Consider the following 23439-nt stretch of genomic DNA (forward strand, 5'->3'; position numbering starts at 1 on the left):
GTGTTGACCCTGACAAAGGTGGTCAGATTCAGATTTATGTATCTATCACATGTACATCGAAAGATACAGTGAAATGCATGGTGTATGTAACAACCAACACACCCAAGGACACATACATACCCCTCTAAACCTAGGATAGGCCTCCAGTGTACTCATGGACTCACACACTGAGCCTTCAACTTCCGCAGCAGACCTGCATAGATTTGCAGACCTGGGGTTCTGCCATAGGTTACATGACGATAATGATCAGATGATAAAATGGGCAGAGCAATGATAGATGGAATAAGTGTGATGTACTTAGAAGGATGAATAAAGTTAGGACATAGACATGAATGGCTGGCTCGAGTACAGGGGTTCCCAGCCTGGCACAGACCCCTTGCTGAATGGTATTGGTTCATGGCATAAAAAAGGTTGGGAACCCCTGCTCCAGGGATACTGAGGGAGAGAAGGGTTGATTTACAAGGATTCCTGAGGAATGTAGCACAGTTAGATAAGATGGTGAAGGCGGCACTGGGAATGGTTGTCTTCAATAGCCGGACATAGAATATAGAAAGAGAGGCCATAACAACTATATTAAGCAGTGGTACAGCTACAGGTGGAGTACTGTGTGCAGTTCTAGTGCCACACAGCAGATTGGAGATTATAATGGAAACAATGCGAAGAAAGTTTACCAGAATATTGCCTGAGTCGGAATGAATCAGTCATGAGGAGGGACTACAGAAATTTTTTTTTTCCTTGGAATGAAGGAACCTGCCAAGAGACTCAGCTGAACCACAGAAAACTACAAGGGGCATTACAGAGAGGGTAGAAAGTGAGAAACTCTTTCCCTTAACATAGATGTCCAAAGCTAGATGGTGTAATAAGGTTAAAATGGGTTTAAAGAGTATTTGAGGAAGAATATTTTCACCAGGGTGGAACACACTGACTAAAAGAATAATGGAGACAGAGACTCTCATAACGTTTAAGTGTCTTGATGAGCATTTGAATGGCCAAGGCAAAGGCTCTGAGCTGGAAAATAGGGTTTAGTATTGACGGTTGGCAGGGACATGGTAAACAAATGGTCTTTTCTGTGCTGCATGACTATGACTTAAGTACTCAATCATCCTTTGAAAAGCAATGACATCCATTCCACAAATCTTCTGTCTATAGACTTTTCTCTTAAGTTCCCCTCCAGTTCTTTCGCTGTTTTGAACAGGGACAGCGTCCTTTGAACTCAAAAGCTCTTTAAACTTTTTATTGGGGAGGAATGTACACAAGACAAAATAGCTTGTCCTACCAAACAACAATCAAAATGGTTTGCTTGTCTTTGAGCTTTATATACCTGCTCATTGAGGTGCAGCTTCTTCAGACGTTTCATCAACTGGTCCTTACTGCAGGGCAAGAAAGAAGCCAGATAGCTGTACACTCCTGAACGCTGAGTCGGATTCAGATCCTGCACTTGTAACTCAATACTGCACAGACAGACACATACAGCATGGTTAGCATCAATGATAAACCTTACATCCAGCACCCTCCCCACTCCCAAGACATACAGTTGCAACTAAAAGTTTGTGAACTCTTTGCAATTACCTGGTTTTCTGCATTAATTACTTATAATTGCGGTCTGATCTTTATCCAAGTCATAATAGGCAAACACAATCTGCCTGAACAAGTAACACACAAAATGCTGGAGGAATTCAGCAGGCCAGGCAGCATCCATGGAAAAGAGCACAGTTGAGGTTTCGAGATGAGACCCTCCAGCAGGTCTCAGCAGGTCTCGGCCCAAAACGTCAACTGTGCTCTTTTTAGCATCTGATTTCCAGAATCTGTAGATTTTCTCTTGTTAGTGATGGAACACCTTGACACCAAGTTGTCCAAAGTGTTCAAAAAATGCTAAACAAGTTAAAACTGGGGGATTGCTCAAGTACTACGTAATGACTTTCCCCTTCTCTGCACATACTAAACATGATAATTCGAGTACTTGCATATGCCTGAACTGCTGGGATTCTGAAACAAAGCTACTGAACGTTTAACAAGTTTGTTTTAAGCAAGAGAACCAGGTACAGTTGCAAGAAAAAGTTTCTGAACCCTTTGCAATTACCTAGTTTTCTGCATTAATTACTTATAAAATGTGGTCTGATCTTCATCTAAATCATAATAATAGATAGACACAATCTGCCTAAACTAATAACACACAAACAATTGTACTTTTCATATCTTTATTGAACACATTGTTTAATCATTCACAGTCCAGGCTGGAAAAAGTATGTGAACCCTTGTATTTAATAACTGGTAGAACTTCCTTTAGCAGCAATAACCTCCAACAAACATTTCATGTAGCTGCTGATCAGACTTGCACAATGGCGAGGAGGAATTTTAGACCATTCCTCCATACAAAACTGCTTCAGTTTATTAATATTTCTGGGATACCTTGCATGAACAGCCCTCTTCAGATCATGCCACAGCCTCTCAATTGGGTTAAAGTCTGGACTCTGAATTGGCCATTCCAAACCACAATTTTTTTTCTTGTTAAATCATTCTGCTGTTGATTTACTCTTGTGTTTCCGATCATCATTCATCCTAACATAATGGTGTGCATTTCTGCCAAAAACTTCAACTTTTGTCTCATCTGTCTACAGAACATTGTCCCAGAAGCGTTGTGGAACAGCCAGGTGGTCTTTTGCAAACTTGAGATGTGCAGCAATGTGTTTTTTCAGAGAGCAGTGTTTGCCTCTGTGCTGTACTTGCATGAACACCATTCTTGTTCAGTGTTGTTCTTACAGTTGACACATGAACAGAGACTTCAGCAAGTTCTAGAGATTTCCGCAGGTCTTTTGTTGTAACCCTTGAGTTCTTTTTCACTTCTTTCAGCATTGCACGTTGTGCTCTTTGTGTGATCTTAGCAGGACGCCCACTCCTAGGGGGAGCAGCAACTGTACTGAATTTCCTCCTTTTGTAGACAATTTCTCTTATTGAGGACTGATGAACACTAAGGTCTTTAGAAATGCTTTTGTAGCCTTCTTCAGCTTTATGCATCTCTACAATTCTTCTTCTAAAACCCTCTGAAAGTTGTTTTAATCGAGGCATGGTGCACATAAACAGATCTTTCTTGAGAAGAGCAGGCTCTGTCAGTAACCTGACTTTGTGTTGCCTTTTTTATAGAGCAGGGCACCTCTACAACCCACACATCCAATCTCATCTCATTGATTGGAACACCTGTCTCCAAACAGCTTTTGTAGAAGACATTACCCCAGAGATTCACATACTTTTCATACTCCATATTGATGAGAAGTAGTACAATTGTTTGTGTGTTCACAAACGAGAAAATCTGCAGATGCTGGAAATCCAAGCAACACACACAAAATGCTGAAGGAACTCAACAGGCCAGGCAGCATCTATGGAAAAGAGTAAACATTCAACATTTTGAGCCCAGACCTGGCATGAGTCCTGATGAAGGGTCTCAGCCCAAAACGTCAACTGTTTACTCTTTTCCATAGATGCTGCCTGGCCTGCTGAGTTTCTCCAGCATTTTGTGTGTGTTGCTCAAGTCGTTCCATTAAGTCTTGCCAAACATTCTTTTTATATAGGTACTTGCTACTGTCATAAGAATTATTCTTTAAAATTCTATTAATTTTATTCTGAAGACTGTAAAACAGAGGTCTTGCTTGTGATATTATAAGTTTGAAGGAAATAGACTTACTCCAGCAAGATGGTATTAATGTCTGGGGTGAAAAATTTCTTCTTTCCTTCCCCTTCAGAAACTTTGCCAGCCTAAAAGATACAGATCTTGGCTTAGACACACTGACAAAGTCACAGTATTAAAGACACAGGCTGTCCAACAATAATTCCTGGCTGTAAAGCATCCAATTCAGGCCTGGAATTTCTATAAATTATTGCAGAACTCATAAAATTGATATAATGTCATATAACCTGAGGTTCAAGATTCAAGATTGTTTAATGTAATTTCTGTACACAAGTGTAAAGGAGAATTAAATAATTGTTACTCCGGATCCGATGCAGCACAAACAAACACAATAAATATAAATACATAAGATAGCTTATATACTTAGATTGATTGTATGTCCATAAATTGATGCTAGGCTAGGAGTGCCTGTACAAGATTTTCACTACACATATACATATCCAGTTTTCTACTCAGAAAAGTAGTTCACTGAAAAGTATAAAAAAACAATAAGCATCAAATACTTGATAAAGGTTTTCTGGGATTGTCTGGATAGTCCAAGGAGCTAAGCAACAGAGTAATGGTGCAGGAACCATCTTTTTTCTGTAGCTATGAACTAAAATCCTAGCTTACAGGTTGTTCCAAATCTTACATTGTGTTTACCGCACAAGATTGTGCCTTGCAGTCACAAGTGCTCAAACGAAGTCAAGATACTTGAAGAAAACAGATAAAAAGATTAAGAAAAATATTAAAAGGCAAGAAAGAATTACCAGGAGAACAAATTAGAGGTCAAGGATGATCTCCCAAGCATTCTGGTACATACAATTTGGTCTAACTGTCCTCTCCAATCGGATCCCATCTTCTTCAGGCCTGTGTCACCTCCACCTATCACCCCTCACCTTCCTACATCACTCTCACTGTCCCCTATGCTCACCTAACTATGACCAGCCCCCCATCATCTGCCAACTCTTGCTCCCCCCCACCTTTTTATTATATCTCCCCTCTTTCTTCCAGACGTGATGAAGGGCCTCAATGTGAAACGTTGACCATCCATTTCCTTCTACAGATGCTACCTGACCTGCTGAGTTCTTCCATCTTTTTGTGTAGTGCACTAGATTTCCAGAATCTGCATTCTCTTGAGTCTACATATAACTAACCTGTTGGCACTTGTTGTCTGCCTCTTGATAAAGCAAAAGGACCACCTGTACTTGGCTCAAGATGAACCAAAGTGATTTTCAAGGCAGATTCATGCTATCTCCAAGGAAAAATCTTTAAAATGAACAAGCTCCTCTGAAGGCTTAGCATGCAAAGGCCACCAATAGTGCGTAGTCACCCCTAACAGATGTTCCTCACTATTGAATCTGAAGAGAAATCACCAAGGGTTTTTTCATGACATACAACTGAATAATAATCACACTAATCAGTCTGTAATAGGAAAGAACAAGAAAAGATCAACTCAGTCAGATACTATCCAAATATCCCTGTCTGAAAAGGGCAGATAGGATTAAGTTCAGCTATAATAAATTTCATGGCCAAACGATTCAGGAAATAGGACTGGCAAAGTTCAGGATGGTTTAATCAACATTTATTTTCTAATTTAGACATTGTGATTAAATTTTACTCACTTTCTCCCCACTCAAGTAATCTCACCTTAATCATGCCCGTTTATTGTGCTGCAGCTATTTCTTTGCAGATGCTGTCTGACATCATTGCCACAGGGGGTTAAAACTCCAAAAAAAAAAGCAATAATTTCAATTTTATCGCAGCATTACTTACAGACACTTCACTGATCGAATTCATAGAACGCAGGGTCTTAAGATCGTGAATGCGTTTTTCAAGTTGGGCGGATATTCCTGATGGCAACTGGGGCACCTGCTTTTGGCTCTGGGTGGGCAGGTTGCAGCTCGAGGACACAGCAGTGTTGCTGCTTTCCTCAGGTTCAGAGGCCGGGCTTCCACTGGGTGTTTCTGCCAGCAGCTTATCTATGTCCAAATCCCCAAGCAACTCCATGGCATTGGCAGCTTCCTGAAGTAAGTCGTTCTCATTGGAATTTCCTAGAATCGAAAAGACTTGATCGGAGGCAGCTAGGTTATACTCGGAAATGCTAGGATTCTTTGTGGACTGATCGGTCAGCTGAAAGGCAGGCGGTTGCTTCACGTTGGTCTCCTGCTTCTTCATGGCTTCTTTCTCCTTTTGGAACTTTTTGAGCATTGCAGCCAGCGAAAGTGTGTCATTATGATTCCTCCGCTTCTTTTTCTGGTGCTTGACTGCATTAAGGGCCACCACTCTGAAGGATAATCGAAAACAGCGGTGTCAAAGTTACAATAGTGCATAATACTCCATATTCAAATAATGTTCAATTTCTACCACAGGAACATGAGAATTTGAATTCAATTTTTTAAAAAACTGAAAATAAAAGGCTAATATCAATCACAGCCCCTGCAGTTTGCTTCATCATCCATTGCCGTAGTCAATTGTTTTGTTATTCCTCTCCATGCCTTGTGCTGCATCGGGCAGCAACCTTGCTGTTTCTTTGGCATCTTTGTCTCTCTTTTTTTTAAAATGAAGGCAAGTTGCTAGCTCGACATTCAACCCAGCACAGATGGAAAGTGTGCGAAGACCCAGCCGGACTTGAACCCAGAACCACTTGCCTGGAAGTCCGGTGCTGATGCCACTATGCCACCAGCCAGCAGCCACAGATGACAATGAACACCAATTTCAGTTTCTCATCTCATGCCCAGAGCTGACACAACACATTTACTGTTGGAGGGCTGGAAGCATAGAAGGATCTCAACTTGTGAATTTTCAATTTTCTGAGCAAAGTAAAGGTCCCAGATGGGTAAAGACTGCAACACACCATCCATCCACTTTAACTTCAATAACTATCTCATTTTCATAAATGTTCTTAAATTTGCTTCACTAATGGTTTTTTTGAGTAACTCTTGTTCCAATCTATTTTTGGGTCTCAATTTCTCATGAAGTGCAGTAATAACTTTGTGGTAACTTTCGTCACCCTCCAAGAGAACCACAACCTTGTCATGGTTTGGAGGCTTGTGTGCTTCAATGACCCAGAGAACTACATTGGCTGGAGCCAGGGCTTTATGCTTGGCTCATGGTAGGGTCACCCTTGTCAAATAGGTCAAAGGGTAGAGGCCAGACTAAGGGTGGTCCACCTGTCTTCCAGGTTTGGGGGGGGGGGGTTCATCTCAGGGCTAACAACCCTGACTGGTCAAACAAAACGGTTACAGAAACAGCAATCTGAGTCTGAAGGTATTCCTGCGTCTTCACCTGGGACTTGCATGACTGACAGTAGTGAAAAACTCAGAGTAGGCTAATGACACGATGCAGGAAACCCTGAACAGCGCCAGAGGTGAAGGACATTCATTGCTGCCCTAAACGCCAGCGGCATAACGGACAGTAAGTAAGTAAACAACTTTCATTGGCAACATATTATACTTGATGCAGTCTCAGCAATTCAACATCGCCGACTCACCCAGACTCCTTGGGGACTTTCAGCTTCCTTGGCTTCTTCTCTTTCATCCCCCCTTCATCCTTCCTTCTTTGTTTTTTCACCACCCTGTCTTCACCATCTCTTAATTTTTGTTTCTTAAAAAAAACACACACACAACAATTTTTCTGCTTATTATGAAGTACTTAAGAGTATGAGAGTTTGAGAACAAGCAAGCACATCCTTTCCAGGTTCTGTGCAGAACATGAAGATGGGAAGTTCATCAACATGTCATTCAAAGACTTCTACAAAAAAAGAAAAATTGTATCAACTTCTCAGGACTTTAACTGGAAATATAACCTATGGAATAGAAAGCTTAACAACGAAGTGCAGATTAAAGATTTACACTTGGATGAATGAAAGGAAAGTTTGAAGACAACCTTGCTACTTGGAGGCGTTAGAATTTGGAATGTTTTACAAATAAACAGCTACTTGGGTTGTGATTAGACCACTTCAAAGGGAATGATAAAGTATCTGAAAGATATAAAAAGGTTGGGTTAAAGTAAGAAAACAGGACTGGAACAAACAGTTGCAGCTGGTGTTCATACTAGATGGAAAATAATTCAAACTGCTGACTGTTTACTCTTTTCCATAGATGCTGCCTAGCCTGCTGAATTCCTCCAGCAGGGTTGCTTTAGATTTCCAGCATCTGTACATTTTCTCATGTTTGTGATCATAGTACTTGTGCCCAGCAGCTAAATCAAGTGAACATTATTGTAGGCCAGGCGTACAACAAATGTGCAATGGACCACATTATAGGCCCGTGCTCCACGCCTGCAAACCTGCCCTTAAAGGACAAGGACACTGTAAACATCAACATGCAGCAACTAATCTGACTGCAACAAAGGGTCATCGAAAAGAGAGAAAGCTCACCCTCACTAATGCGCTGAGTATTTGGGGGTGGGTGGTAGGGTAGAGGTAGATGGTAGCAAAATAAAAAAAAATTCAGAACTAAAATGAGAAATATCACAGAACTAAAATCAAACCATTACTTACTTTAGGTGATTTCAATCTTTTCTTCCCCGCCACATCTTCATCTTCAGTGTCCGATGTCTGGCGGAATTGCAGTGTTCCCGTATTTATGTAAAATCCTCCATATTTCGTTGTCAGTGAGGCTGGAACCAATTCATCATACTGAAAAATAAATTCAGGTCTCAGCTGGAGTTTCTGATGGCTCCAGCGCTGTGAGCTGGAATTTTCAGTCTCAGTTAAGTAGGCAAGTGTACTCTGCTGAAATGACTGCAGCTGCCCAGCCTACATTACTGTCGGCTTGGCAACACCAGTGCTTATTCTGAACCCGCCTCTTGGTACTTGACTGCACAAGCTGGAGGTTACATGTGCAGTTCAGCAACTGACAAATTGCTCCGTTGTATCACGGGTGGTGAAGGCAGCGGCTGTTTAAATCAAAATATTCCTTTGGCCTCTTGACTTGTGACTTGTTGACGTAGGAGAGGATATGGAAATATTTTGGAGTCTGGGGGGCGTGGTTAAGAAGGTAACTCATTCATTGCACTTGGTCTTGTAAACTCAGTATTTATGTAGATTTATTGTTATTTCTCAATGGTGTCAACCCTCCCCAATGTTGACAATGGGGGCATTTAGCAATGAAAATGCTGTTGAATATAAAGTAAGGGTGGTAAGATCACCTCCTGGTGGTTTTGGTCACTGGATAGCATGAATATAAGTTACCACATCTCTGTAGACTTAGACTTCTACTGCATGCTGAATACCTTTGCCTAGGCATACAAGGCCCTGGGTCTTGTCTTGAATACAAGATCCACCCAGCCATTTATCCAGCTGTCCACAACAGTTGATGATATCGGCCTTGAAAATGTAGACCACTTTCCCTACCTTGGCAGCATTCTCTGCTTAAAAGCAGCCATTGACCCACAGCTCAATCACCATGCCTCCTCATGCTATTATTGCTGAAGTTATCATCAAAAAGGAAACATTCTCCATTCAAACATCCGTTTTGACCATGGCAAATGAAGTTTTGAGCTGAATGATCTTGGTAGGATCAAGATTTAGTTTCAGTGAATTAAGTCCTGTTTGTTACCGCTGGTGACTGCGCACCCATCACTTCATTAATAAACGAAAGTAACCATCTTGGCAACTTCACGCTTTTTCCTGTGCCAGTTTGTTTTTCACTGAACTGGAGACACAACCTACAACACTATATGTCAAGATGCAGTTAATCCAGAGCCTTTCCTATGTCCAGTTCAATCAATCCTTCCTTACTCTCACATGAAAGAAACCCGGGGTTTACCCTCGGTCAATGGTAGGTGACCTTGGCATAAAAAAGATTGGGAACCCCTGAAGTAAACAAAACTCTCCAATGTAGCAAACTGTCAGTAGTTCAGTCAGAACCACATTTATTGCAGGCGATACTCAAGTTAAAGTTCAAAGTTCGAAGTAAATTTATTATCAAAGTACATATATGTCACCATATACAGCGCTAGGTTTGTTTTCTTGCAGTAAGTCCAAGAGACATAATAGAATCAGTGAAAGACCGCACCCAACACGGTAGGCAAACAACCAATGAAAGACAACAAGTTACAAATACAAAAGACAGAAAAAATACTAATAATAAATAAATAAGCCTTAAGTATCAAGAACCTGAGATGAAGAGTCCTTGAAAGTGAGTCTATAGGTTGTTGTGGATGATAGTCATTGAGCAGGTTACAAAGTTCTCCTTGTGCACCGGTATGACTGAGGCCTGCTTGAAGCAGGTGGGTAACTCAGACTGCCAAAAGAAGAGGTTAAAGATATGGCTGAGCTCTCCAGCCGCTGATCGGCACCGGGTCTTCAGTACCCAGCCAGGTACCTCTACTGGGCTGGATACATTCCCTGGGTTCACCCTCCCGAAGGATGCTCTCGTGTCGACCATAAAGACTGAAATCACAGGGTCACTGGCATCTGTGGGAATTCATGAAGGTTCCCCCATGTTTTGACAGTCAAAGTGAGCATAGAAGGCATTGAGCTCATCTGGAAGCAAAGGCCTGTTGTCACCTATGTTGCTTGATTTCAGTTTGTAAGAGGTGATAGCATTCAAGCTCTGACACAGCTGTCGAACGCCCTTTATTGTTTCAAATTTAGTCCGGAAAAACACCCAACTTATGGACACCCCTACATATGAACCCAAAATATTATTAAAATCTAAAGGCTAACAAAGTACAAATGCTCATTTGTAGGAACAGCAAAATGCTCTCTCTACACTTTTAGTAATTGTTCTTTCTTATCAGTCTGGTATGCTTTTGATGCCATTGGTTACAATACTGTGGAGATGAGGTTACTACATTGTAATTTTTGTGCATTTTCCAACTTGTGGATAAAATTGACTTTTGGAAGTCTACAAGAATGGAGCCCGTTCATTACTCAAAGTCAGCCTGTTCAATTTGCTCTGCTACTGATCAGTCTTGTGAGGACCCACACAAATATGAACTAAATAAACAGGTACTCCATTATTGCCATGGATTCATACTCACTGCTTCGGAGTTGTCAATAAATGGATCAGTGTCATCATAGCCGTATCCCATGTCAATTAAATCCTGCATGCGGTCTTTCCGTCGCTTGTGGTTCTTCTGACCCTGGAATTCAGGTTAGTTGATTAATTTGCTTGACATCAATTAAGGAGTTAAAAGAGAAAACATGCAAGATTACAGTAAGTCAGTCAATATCCTTCTGCTTTTTTTGTCTCCCAGTGCAGGGTAGGTGGTTAAACTCCGGTCAGTGGGGTAGACGTTTAGGTATTTCCCTAGGCAGTGATTTGTCATCATCTGAGTGTCTTTTCATTTATTTCCCCTTTGTCTGGGTTTATTCAGACAAAATTGCAGAGGTACCTCCTGTAGGAATGGTGAACCCATAGAATCCTTTTCGAGGGCAAGCTACATTTTGCACAGAGGTGGTGACTTCACTTGCCCCATCGTTGAAATGTTCCCACAACCTGGGACTCACTTTCAAGGACTCATGTTCTTAATAATTAGTACTTACTTATCACTACTCTCTTTTTGAATTTGCACAGTTTGTTGAGTTTTGCACACTGGTTGAATGCCCGAGTGGGTGCGGTTTTTCATTGACCCTATTATGGTTATTATTCTGTTATAAATTTATTGAGTATGCTGGCAAGAAAATGAAAGACATATATGTAGTTTGACAATAAATATACTTTGAACTTTGACGGAATCAGATGCAATCACTAAGTTGAAGAGACATTTAATCGGGCACTTCAATAGACAAAGCACTGAAGCAGGGGGTCCCAACCTTTCTTATGCCATGGACCGCTACCATGAACCAAGGGGGTCCGTGGACCCCAGGTCGGGAACAAGAATGAGGACTCCATGCAGGTAAATGGGATTATATGAATGGTCAAAAAGGTCAGCATAGACATGGCAAGCTGAAGGGCCTGTCTCTGTGTTACCATCCATACACTTGGTGGCCAAGAATTTCCCAAATCAACGCTTGACACCAGTTCTATTTCAGAACATACCCAGAAGCTGTCTGTGAGGATTCATTTTTACAAGTCAGTAACAGAGTGAGAAAAGGCCAATGAAACTATCAAGGTACCGAGATAGCATTTTGTTTGGCAAGAAACACACCTTCAGAAGGGTTAAGTTTTGCTGCATCCTATCCAGTAGTTCTACATTTTTTCAAATATGGTGTTCTACAGGCATCAAATAAAACCACACTGTTCCACAAATATACAGCTCACTTATTCCATGTCAAGCTGAGGCCTTGTTTTAAATGAAGGCAAAAGTCGACAACTATCCATCAATGAGCAACAGACTATCTTGTCACAGGGACATGCTCTCTGTACCTCGGCTACCATGTTTCCTGCATCACAATAGAGCTGCATTTCAAAGTACTTCATGAATTGCAAAGTGCTTTGAGAATATCCTGGGGATGCTAAATATGGATGTTTATTTGCATAAAGGGAGAAGTGTTGTTTCTCCTCAGAGTTAGCTGTTATACCACCTGCACAGAATCTCCACCTCACACCCTTTTGTGTGTACACTTACATATTTCTCCTCAAGTTTCTTTGCTATTGCTTCCACTTCTTTCCTTTCTTTCTCTTCATCATTAAAAGGATCATCAGGATTGGAAGAATTTCTCTGTTGAAACCAAAAAAAAGAGATTTGTTTGAGACGCAAGACAGATGAAACAACTGAAAGGGAAGTGTTATCCTGTGGCCTCACTTGTATACCTGCACTGGCTGGCCATCAGGAACCAAACTAAAGGACCACAGGAGATCCAGGGGTGGCACAGAGCCATAGCCAGTAGAGCCGCTGCCTCACAGCTCCAGCAAACCAGGTTCAATCTTGACCCTTTGTGCTGTCTGTGTGGAGTTTGCACGCACCCCTTGTGGCATCTGAGTTGCTTTAAAAAGTGCTGTTTGGCAAGTTAATTGATCGGATCCAGAGTAGCAATTATTACGTTCCCCCTTTACACTCGTGTTCTGAAAATGACATTAAACAGTCTTGAATCTTTACCCACTGTAAACTGCCACCAGGATCTGGCAGTAATTTATGAAAATCTGTAAAGATTAAGATGGGTTAGGGTAGGATTAGTGCGAAAGTGGATGGTTGGCTGAAAGGTCTGTTTCTGTGCTTTGTCTCTCCAAAACTATGCTGATTTATCATTTCTAATATGGCGAACAATTGCAACAATTAGGCCAAGTAAGCATAAGGCAGGAAAGGAGAAGAATTCAACTATTATTTCCTGAATTTATTAGATTAGATTCAACTTTATTGTCATTGTGCCGACTACAGATACAAAGCCAATGAAATGCAGTTAGCATCTGACCAGAAATGCAAAGAAGTGTTATTTACAAAATAACTGCGAATAAAAAAAGTGCTACAGCACACAAATATAAAAGTACTGAGACAGTACAATACGGATGCAATACTGCTTAGCGCTGTGATGTGAGGTTCAGCAGGGTCAGCGCCTCAGGGAAGAAGCTCTTCCTGTGCCTGCTGGTGTGGGAGCGGAGGCTCCTGTAGCGCCTACTGGATGGGAGGAGAGTAAGAAGTCCATGCTTAGGGTGAGATGCATCCCTGATGCTTTTCGCCCTGCCCAGGCAGCGATAATGGTAGGTGTTCTCAATGGTGGGCAATTGGGTGCCGATAATCCGCTGGGATTATAAACACCTGGTTCTCCTCAATCATCCTGGGACAGGGCACAATTGACTCCAAAATACATAAGTTATTGGTCCATCTCAAAGGACCAAATGGTCTCTTCCTGTTGTTCTAGTGGGAATATTTCTATTTGGCACCAACCATGCAACACACAGTGCCATTCTTACACTGGACTAAGTGATTAGAATATCTTGAATTCCCAACAACAGAAATCCATTCCAATCAAAGGAATGAACAGTTGACATTTTGGGCCAAGAGCCTTCATCAGGAGGGTCTCCTTTAATTACGTCCCCATGAAGTGCCTCAACCTGAAACATCAACTGTTTACCCTTTCCACAGATGCTGCCTGACCTGCTGAGTTCCTCCAGCATTTTGTGCATGTATTGCTGTCTGATCTGCTGAGTATTTCCAGTACTTTGTGTTGTATTAATGATTAATATAACCTCCATAAAGATGCAAAAGCACGTGATGACCAAGTTAGTGCAATGAAATAGTTACAATGAGGTAAGACTACATTTGGTTTTCACACACCTATGAATGACTCCAAGCCCATGACAGACTGAGTGCAATGATTTCAAAGGTAGCCCTGCAAATCAGTTGCCAAGAGACAGCAAAAGCTGGAATCTGGAACAAAAAAATAAATAAACTGCTGAAAGAACTCAGTGGGTCAAGCAGCATCTGTGGAGGCAAAAGGTACGTATCAACATTTCCCATCAACACCATGCAACAGTCCTGCTGATTTCTTTCAGCAATTTATTTTTTGATCCATTTGCCAAGAGAACTGGGTCCGGACCATAAAATGCAGCCTTGCCAATGTCAGGCATGTTTCAAGATTAAACTAAGTAATTACAAAACCAGCTAATGCCCACGTTTCAGTAGAACTCAAGGAAAAGCAAAAAAAAAACAAGCAAGATCAAAGTTTCTGGGATTCATATTTCCAACCTGTTGATGCCTGTATTAGGGTTTAACTTGAGTAAAAGATTTGGGACCTCTAGTGAATTTGGAAGCTCTAACTGAAGACAGTCATGCTATATTTATGCCATGATTGGAAAAAAGTACAGTATCATGGAATCCACAAAAAACATCAAAATAAAAGAAAGCCACTTGATGTCTCATGTTGTGACGCTACCCAGCCTAAACCTACCTTCTAAAGTAGGGGTTCCCAACCTTTTTTATGCCATGGACCAATAGCATTAAGCAAGAGATCTGTGGACCCCAGGTTTAGAAACCCTGTTCTAAGCAAGGTCCACAGACTTGCTGATCAGTACTCTTCAAGTACTCATCGAACTACTTTTAAAATTAACAAAGTTATGGCCCACTTATACCAACTCCCAATATCAATTAGCAAAATATTACGAAATGTAAAATCTGAAGTAAAACATAAAATGCTCCAAAAAGTCAACATAGCATGTAGTGTCCATCAAGAGATGTTGTCTGATCTCAAACGAGAGAAAATCTGCCGATGCTGGAAATCCAAAACAACACACACAAAACGCTGAAGGAACTCAGCAGGCCAGTCAGCATCTACGGAAAGGAATGAACAGTCAACATTTCGGGCCAAGAGCCTTCATCAGGAGGGTCTCCTTTAATTACGTCCCCATGAAGTGCCTCAACCCGAAACATCAATTGTTTACCCTTTCCACAGATGCTGCTTGACCTGCTGAGTTCCTCCAGCATTTTGTGCATGTATTGCTGTCTGATCTGCTGAGTATTTCCAGTACTTTGTGTTGTATTAATGATTAATATAACCTCCATAAAGATGCAATGAAACAGTACTAAACGGGCCGGCTGGTGGCACAGTGACATCGGTGCCGGACCCGGGAGCGGAGGTTCCCGGGTTCGAAACCAGTCGGGTCCGCTCCTGAGTACGCTTTCCATCTGTGTCGGGTTGAATGTCGAGATCGCAACTTGACCTCGTAAAATAAAGAGAAAATACTGCAAAAATGTCTGTGTGAGGAGTGGCCACACAGCCTCTCTCTCTCGCTCCGCGCCTTGTAAAAAGCCATGAAAAAGACATCATCACGGACACACGCACGCACGCAGGCACACGCCAAAAAAGAAGAAACAGTACCAAACTAATTGGAAAGCCAGTCACTATTCAACTTGCGAATGCAATAAATGGCAAGGAAATATAAAAAGGAAATTGAGAAAGTTAACCTTTATTCATAGAGCAATTGCCAGAACAACAGGAAGACCCAATTAAAAGGAAAACACGAAGATGACTTTACATCAGTGTCCACAGTCGAGAAGTCTTCGATCAAAGTGTTTGTGTGTGTCACTGAAAATGCTGGCAAAACACAGCATGTCAGGCAGCATTGTAGAAAGAGAAACAGGGAACCTTTCAAGTCAGGGACTCTCCATCACAATAGCTGCGCTTTTCCAATCATTTTCTGTTCTACTTCAGACCTTCAGCATCAGTTGATTTAAAAAAATTTTTTGAGTAAGTTCTGAAGCTGCAAAACCCTTCATTGTTTAAGAATTAAATAAAAATATCAATAGTTGATATCCAGGTCCACAAAAAGTGCTTGGGCAAGACAACTGGCAAAATCCTTGCATCTACATGAACCAACAGCATCGGAATTGGCGTCCATCACAAGAACCAGTAATCAAACTGCAAAGTAGGAAAAAAAGTGTAATATTTGGCTACGAGAGAGGAAGAACAAGCTGACGTTTAAGACGTACAGTAGACTGACTGTATATCAGATGCCTCCGAGTGTATCAGGTACTTATTAACAAGGGGGAAATTTTCACAAGAATCAAAATGCCACAGCGCAAGAGTACCACAATATCAAAACTTTTAACCCTTAGTAAAATAACAGTATCTGCAGAGATGCAGGAATGTTTTTCTCTCCTGATGACAAAAAAATTAAATCCGATGTATCCCCTGATGTGTTTAATTAATGAGGATGATTCCAACTTTCTGTTCAACCTCTACTAACTGAATTTCATCACGGGCTTCTACACAAGAAAATATCCTGTACCATCAGTCAAATTAGGAAAAGAAATAAGAGGCTATTCAGCCCTTTGCCATCTACTGAGATCTAGCTGATCTCTACCACGACTTCATTTATCCAAATCATAGCATTGAAGTTTGGGCTGACACATCAGTATAGTGCTAAGTGCTTTGCTTTCTTGGATGAAACATTAAACTAAAAGCACTTCACTCTCTCAGACAGACATTAAAAAAATCCTTTGCACTCATTTGAGAATATCCCTTGAATTCCTGCCAATATTTATTCCTGAAATAGCTCTTCTAAGCAGGCCATTCTAACACTGCTGCTTGTGGGAAATTACAATGGATAAATTGACTGCCACAGCACAGATCCAACAACAGGGTAACTTCTATCCTGGTTTACAAGTGCTCGAGGGCACCCTGAAAAGGATGTGAAAGGCATTATACAAGTGCAATGTTTTAATGGCCAGTTATCAGGACTTAGGTCCCGGCAAAACCACATCAATAATTCAAGTTTCTCAGTCAATAGCCCATGAAGACCCTCGATGTTATTTCAGAAGGATCATTACTTCAGCTGCCAACCAAGACATGCAGCAATGAGTCGGTTCAACAGAACAACAATGCCAGCAGCAGTGGGATTCTCTGGCAATTTCTCAGCGAGGGAAGCCATTATTCCAAGCAGCAACAAATAAACAATTCCTAAACTATCACTGCGTCTAATGCAGGTCCCAAGTTTCAAGCTTTGGTTACAGTGATTAGCAGAACAGGTCAACACTCAATAAAAGTATTCAAATGCATAGCAGACAGCAAGTCTTTGGAGAAGATGAGGAGATAGTCGGGATAGAGGGAGGTACGAGTCAGTGATAATGACTTGGGGAATGTGAATGAATCAGTGGAATAGTTCAGAAGAGTCCTCTTTCTCCCATGAAATGGAAAAGGCCCCATGCATTTGGTGGACTTGAAGAGCTTTACTGGGCCGGTGGACAGTACAGAAGTTCTTGCTAGCAAAAGAGATCAAAGGTCATTGTGGAAGTGGCTGATTCTCTGGACCAGCAGAGGATCTGAGGAAATGAGAAAAGGACACAAAGAATGTACGCGACAGTCAAGGGGTTGTTATTAGGGTGAGAGAGGATGATGGGTCAGCGAGGTGGTGATGGAGTAGGGTTATAGGAGGAGGAGGAGAGGGAACTGGGGTAAACGGGATGGAGCAAGGGAGAAGACAACACACCACAGTCGATGGTGGGTCAAGTCAGTAAAAGATACGGACTGAACGACCGGGTTAACAGAGGTGATGTAACTCGGCAGTTTCAGTGGGGGAAGAAGGGTTTACGCCAACGCCAGCATGGACAGTATGGTGTTGGTCACAACCCCATACATTCCATCAGTCAATGGGGTTCAAATCCTGGCACAGATGATGAGGATCGTGAGGAGATGAAGTGATTAATTGGGGGGAGGGGGGGAAGTTACCCATTATGGCCCATTGGTCAATGGGAAACACAACTTGGCAGGGTCAATAGAGGAGGAATAGAGTAGATCAATAGGTATTACAATTCAAAAAGGAGTCAGTGAATGATGGCAGAATCAAAGAGGGGACTACTTTTCCAGTGGAATCAAAAGGGGGAAGTGATGGGTAGCCCGACCCGAAGTGAATGACGGCAGGATCAATGGGATGCCCACCAGAGCAGGATCGTGGACATAGGATAGGGAGGGAGATCTCGGTCGGGTTGATGGGGCAACTCTGCCGGGCCAGGTTGGGGTGACAGTGGAGGCCTCAGCGATGAATCAATGACAGCGGGATCAGCGAGGCAGCAGCTGTGCCCGCAGACCAGGGGAAAGCCCGGCGCTGCTCGGACCTGACCTCCGGACACCGGGTAACGGGGCGCTGACGGGCTGCACTTCAGCGGATCCTACCTTGGCTTCCCGCAGCAGCTCGTTGTAGTTGTACTCCGTGTGGCTGCGATCGCTCGGCTCGCTCAGCTTCAGGCCGAAGCGCACGTTGCCCTGGTCGCCCCGCTCCTCTCGCCGCTTCTTCTTGGGGGCAGCGGGAGGCGCGGGCACGGCTTCGGGCGCGCTCACGGTGTTGAAGGCCACCCTCCGGGGTTCTGACATGTCTGCGCGGGGCGAGCGAGGCGGGCGGGCCTGCCGCGCCGCGCCGGGGCCGGGGCCGAGGCCAGGGCCGGCGCCAGGCCGCTGAGTGGCTGCGGGCGCGATCAAACCCCCCCTCCCCTCACCGAGCCCACACCAGCGCCGCCATCATGCGCGTCGCGACGTCACGGAAAGGCGTACGCTTTGCACGTTACGTCATGGTCATACGCGCTTGCGTCAACTTAAACTAACCGTGCGTCACTGCAACTCTAGTGATGTCATAACTGTTGTTCTCTCTTTGACAGGAGTTTATTGTCATATACAGAAATACATGTACAGAACAAAATAAATGTAATGTTGAAATTGTACAAGGCATTGGTGAGGCCAAATTTGGAGTATTGTGTACAGTTTTGGCCACGGAATTATAGGAAAGATGTCAACAAAATAGAGAGAGTACAGAGAAGATTTACTAGAATGTTACCTAGGTTTCATCACCTAAGTTACAGAGAAAGGTTGAACAAGTTGGGTCTTTATTCTTTGAAATGTAGAAGGTTAAGGGGGGACTTGATAGAGGTATTTAAAGTTATGAGGGGGATAAATAGAGTTGACGTGGATAGGCTTTTTCCATTGACAGTGGGGGAGATTCAAACAAGAGGACATGAGTTGAGAGTTAAAGGGCAAAAGTTTAGGGGTAACATGAGGGGGAACTTCTTTACTCAGAGAGTGGTAGCTGTGTGGAACGAGCTTCCAGCAGAAGTGGTTGAGGCAGGTTCGATGTTGTCGTTTAAAGTTAAATTGGACAGCTATATGCACAGGAAAGGAGTGGGGGGTTATGGGCTGAGTGCAGGTCGGTCGGGCTAGGTGAGAGTAAGAGTTCAGCATGAACTAGAAGGGCCGAGATGGCCTGTTTCCGTGCTGTAATTGTTATATGGTTATATGGTTAAAGTCTATTATAGTGCAAAGAGGTCAAAATTACGTTGATGTATTTTGGCATTGCTTTTCTCCACAGGTGTATACAATCTGTTTTGCCTACCTTGAGAACTCCTACTCCTACTTTCACAGCTCAGATCCACCTTTTCGAAAGAGTTAACACCCAGTCTTGCAAATATAAGCTCCAGGTTCTTATCTACATCTCTGTGCATCTTTTGCAGTGCTTCCTCAACATTTTTCTTAATATGCCATTTAGAACATTACACAATACTCTGAGTGTAACCGAACCAAGGTTTTGTTTGGTTTATCATTGTTTTATCATTACCTCTCTATTTTCAACCCTGGCCCAACAGTGTGGTTTGCTTGTAAGTCCTTGATAACCTGTAGGTTACACCTTGCGATTTAGATGTAAAACCAGAAAATAATGGAAATGCCCAGAAAGCCAAGTGGGAGCTGAATAAAGAGAAACCAAAGTCAATGTTTCAGGTTCCGGTCCCTTCATTCATGATTTGGACGATAATGAAAAGAGACTGCAAATGAGGAAAGTTCTAACCCAGGGCTTTGACCTGAAGCATTAACTCTCTTTTTCCACAGATGCCACCTGTGCCTCCAGATTCTCCATTTCCATTATGTTATGTTGGTCCTCCCAGATCTTCATATTCCTGATCCCTATTTGGATATTCCTTTGTCAGGGAGTCATAGAGCATACAGCACAGATACAGGCCCCTTATCCCTCCAAACCCATCCTGACTTTTTTGCCCACATTAAGACCATGTCCTTCTACACCTTGTCTATTTAGCTGACCATCTAACTGCTTCGTAAACATTGCTGTTGTTGGCCAGATCAGAGATGGTGACAAACTGGCAGATAGGAGAAGGGCAGAAAACCTGGTTGAATGGTGCCAAAACAACAACCTCTCACTCAACGTCAGCAAAATCAAAGAGATGAAGGAAGAAGCTGAAGGTCCATGAGCCAGACCTCATTATGTGATTGGAGGGGACAAGTGTCGGTAAATTTATCATATCGGAGGATCCATACTGGGTCATAAGTGCCATCACAAAGAAGACACAATAGTGCCTCTACTTTTTTTTTTGAAGTTTTCAAAGATTCAGCATGTCAGCAAAAACTTGGACTAAATCCTATAGATGCACAGTGGAGAGTATCTTTGCCGATTTCATCGTGGCTTGGTATGGAAACACCAATGCCTGGGAACGGAAAAGTCTACAGAATGTGGTGGAAACAGCCCTGTCTATCATAGGCAAAGCTCTCCCCAACAGAGAGCATATTTAGAAGGAGTATTGCGTACAGTTTTGGTCTCCAAATTTGAGGAAGGACATTCTAGCTATTGAGGGAGTTCAGTGTAGGTTCATGAAGTTAATTCCGGGATGGCGGGACTGTCATATGTTGAAAGATTGGAGCGACTGGGGTTGTATACTCTGGAATTTAGAAGGATGAGAGGGGATCTGATTGAAACATATAAGATTATTAAGGGATTGAACATGCTAGAGTCAGGAGACATGTTCCCAATGTTGGGGGAGTCCAGAACCAGAGACTACAGTTTAAGAATAAGGGGTAGACCATTTAGAACGGAGTTGAGGAAAAACTTTTTCACACAGAGGGTTGTGGTTCAGTGGAATGCTCTGCTTCAGAAGGCAGTGGAGGCCAATTCTCTGGATTATTTCAAGAAAGCATTAGATAGAGCTCTTAAAGATAGCAGAGTGAAGGGAGATGGGGAGAAGGCAGGAAAAGGGTACTGATTGTGGATGATCAGCCATGATCACAGTGAATGGTGGTGCTGGCTCGAAGGGCTGAATGGCCTACTCCTGCACCTATTATCTATTGTCTATTGTCTATTGAGTACTGCCAAAAAAAATCAGCATCCATTATCAAGGACCATCCACGCAAAGCTCTGTTCTCATTTCTACCATGGGGCAGAAGGGACAGGAGCCTTAGGTCCCACCAGGTCAGGAACAGTTATTACCTTACAATCATCAAGCTCCTGAACTCATGTGAATAACTTCACTCACCTCAACTCTGAACTGATTCCACAACCAATGGACTCACTTTCAAGGACTCGACAACTCATGTTCTCCAGATTATTTATTTATTTTTATTTTTATCTTTTATTTTAAAGGAAGAATGTGTCTTCCTTTGCACATTGGTTATTTGCCATCTTTGCTTCTGTATAATTTTCCATAAATTCTATTGTGTTTCTTTATTTTCCTGTAAATGCCTGTAAGAAAATGACTCTCAAGGTGGTATACAGTGACGTATATGCACTTTGATAGTAAATTTACATTGACTTTTGACTTTGATTTTCCACTACTTTCTCTGGAGTCGTTGATATCATACACTCAGTGCCCACTTTATTAGGAACTGTCATGTGTGAAGCCAAGCAGAGCTGCAGAACGGATGATGTTAATGAGAGAGATAATGACAGACAACGGAGAGCCATTCAAAATGCTAATAAGAGAGAAGAGAGAGATAACGAGAGAGAGAGACACATAACTCAGATGTTGGCGTCTGCCACAGACAGTTTGCTTTGAACCTGAACTGTTCATTAACAATCCTGTTGAGACAACAGGAAGTGTGAAGTTTGATGGACAGGTGATACTCCATCAGGGGGATAAAAATAATGGGTTTGCTAAGGCACGACACACGCCACAAGACCCTGGAAAGAGCAGTGTGCCCCACAGGTTGGTGGGAGTTTGGAGGACCGATTCGCGGGAATTGGTCAGAGGCTCACAGGGTGTAAAGGTACGACCGGTGGGGACCTGTTGTGTGTCCGTCCTTGCCTGGGTGCCCGGTTCACCACAGAAGAACGGTCGCATCCAGAACGGAGAGGTCACAGTCGGTGACCACAGCGGGATCAGAAGGCATCAAAAGGTTTGCCTGAAACCAGCTGTATCTCTCACTCTCTCTCTCTCCCCCCAACGGTACAACAACAGCGATTACTTCGAACTACACTAGACTGAACTGAACTCTGCATCACCTTAAGACTGATCATTTTACCCCCAGACTGCAATAGAGCTTGGTTGATTCCTATTACCCTATTTCTGTGTATATGTGTGTAATATCATTGCTAACCTGTTACATTTATATCCTTGCGGTTAGTATACTGTATTACTTACTTTTGTTAATAAAACTTTATTAGTTTCTAGTAATCACGGACTCCAATCAGTGGTCCATTTCTGCTAGTTTGACAACCCAATTACGGGGTACATAACAGTACACCTGCTTATTACTGCAAACACCTGTCATCCGAACATGTGGCAGCAACTCAATGCATAAAAGCATGCCAACACGGTCAAAAGGTTCAGTTGTTGTTCAGATGAAATATCGGAATGGGGAAGAAATCTGACTTAAGTAATTTTGACTGCAGAATGATTGTTGGTGCCAGACAGAGTGATTTGAGTATATCAGATACTGCCGAGCTCCTGGGATTTTCATGCCCAACCGTCTCCAGAGCAGGGGTTCCCAACCTTTTTTGTATGCCATGGATCCCAACCATTAACTGAGGACCCCAGGTTAGGAACCTCTGCTCTACAGAGTTTACAGAGAAATGTGTGAGAAACAAAGAAAAACATCCAGTCAGTGCCTTGTTAATGAGAGAGGTCAAAGGAGAATGGCCAGACTGGTTCAAGCTGACAGGAAGATGACAGTAACTCAAATAACCACACGTTACAATAGTGGTGTGCAGAAGAGCATCTCTGAACGCACAACACGTTGAACCTTGAGGTGGATGGGCTACAGCAGCAGAAGATAGCGAATATAGGCTCAAACAACAGGAATTCTGCAGATGCTGGAAATTCAAGCAACACACATCAAAGTTGCTGGTGAACGCAGCAGGCCAGGCAGTATCTATAGGAAGGGGTACAGTCGACGTTTTGGGCCGAGACTCTTCGTCAGGACTAACTGAAGGAAGAGTTAGTAAGAGATTTGAGTGGGAGGGGGAGGGGGAGATCCAAAATGATAGGAGAAGACAGGAGGGGGAGGGATGGAGCCAAGAGCTGGACAGGTGATAGGCAAAAGGGATATAAGAGGATCACGGGACAGGAGGTCCGGGGAGAAAGACAAGGGGGGGGGGAGCCCAGAGAATGGGCAAGGGGTATAGTCAAAGGGACAGAGGGAGAAAAAGGAGAGAGAGAGAAAGAATGTGTGTATAAAAATA

General features: G+C 42.7%; 1 protein-coding gene across 1 annotated transcript in view; it reads right to left on the bottom strand.

Moving 5' to 3' along the window:
- Positions 1 to 18516, bottom strand: part of LOC134354009 (ubinuclein-2-like) — an 80688-nt gene extending 62172 nt beyond the window's left edge. Inside the window, exons 1-8 of the mRNA XM_063062658.1 lie at positions 18165 to 18516; positions 12185 to 12277; positions 10655 to 10756; positions 8166 to 8303; positions 7155 to 7267; positions 5438 to 5948; positions 3680 to 3750; positions 1322 to 1451 (exon numbers count right to left, since the gene is read on the bottom strand). Coding sequence (XP_062918728.1) covers positions 1322 to 1451; positions 3680 to 3750; positions 5438 to 5948; positions 7155 to 7267; positions 8166 to 8303; positions 10655 to 10756; positions 12185 to 12277; positions 18165 to 18362 — 1356 coding nt within the window. The 5' untranslated portion in view covers positions 18363 to 18516. The remainder of the gene's footprint in view (positions 1 to 1321; positions 1452 to 3679; positions 3751 to 5437; positions 5949 to 7154; positions 7268 to 8165; positions 8304 to 10654; positions 10757 to 12184; positions 12278 to 18164) is intronic.
- Positions 18517 to 23439: the final 4923 nt, after the last annotated feature.

The sequence above is a fragment of the Mobula hypostoma genome, chromosome 11 (genome assembly GCF_963921235.1).
Source record: "Mobula hypostoma chromosome 11, sMobHyp1.1, whole genome shotgun sequence".
Classification (NCBI taxonomy): Eukaryota; Metazoa; Chordata; class Chondrichthyes; order Myliobatiformes; family Myliobatidae; genus Mobula; species Mobula hypostoma.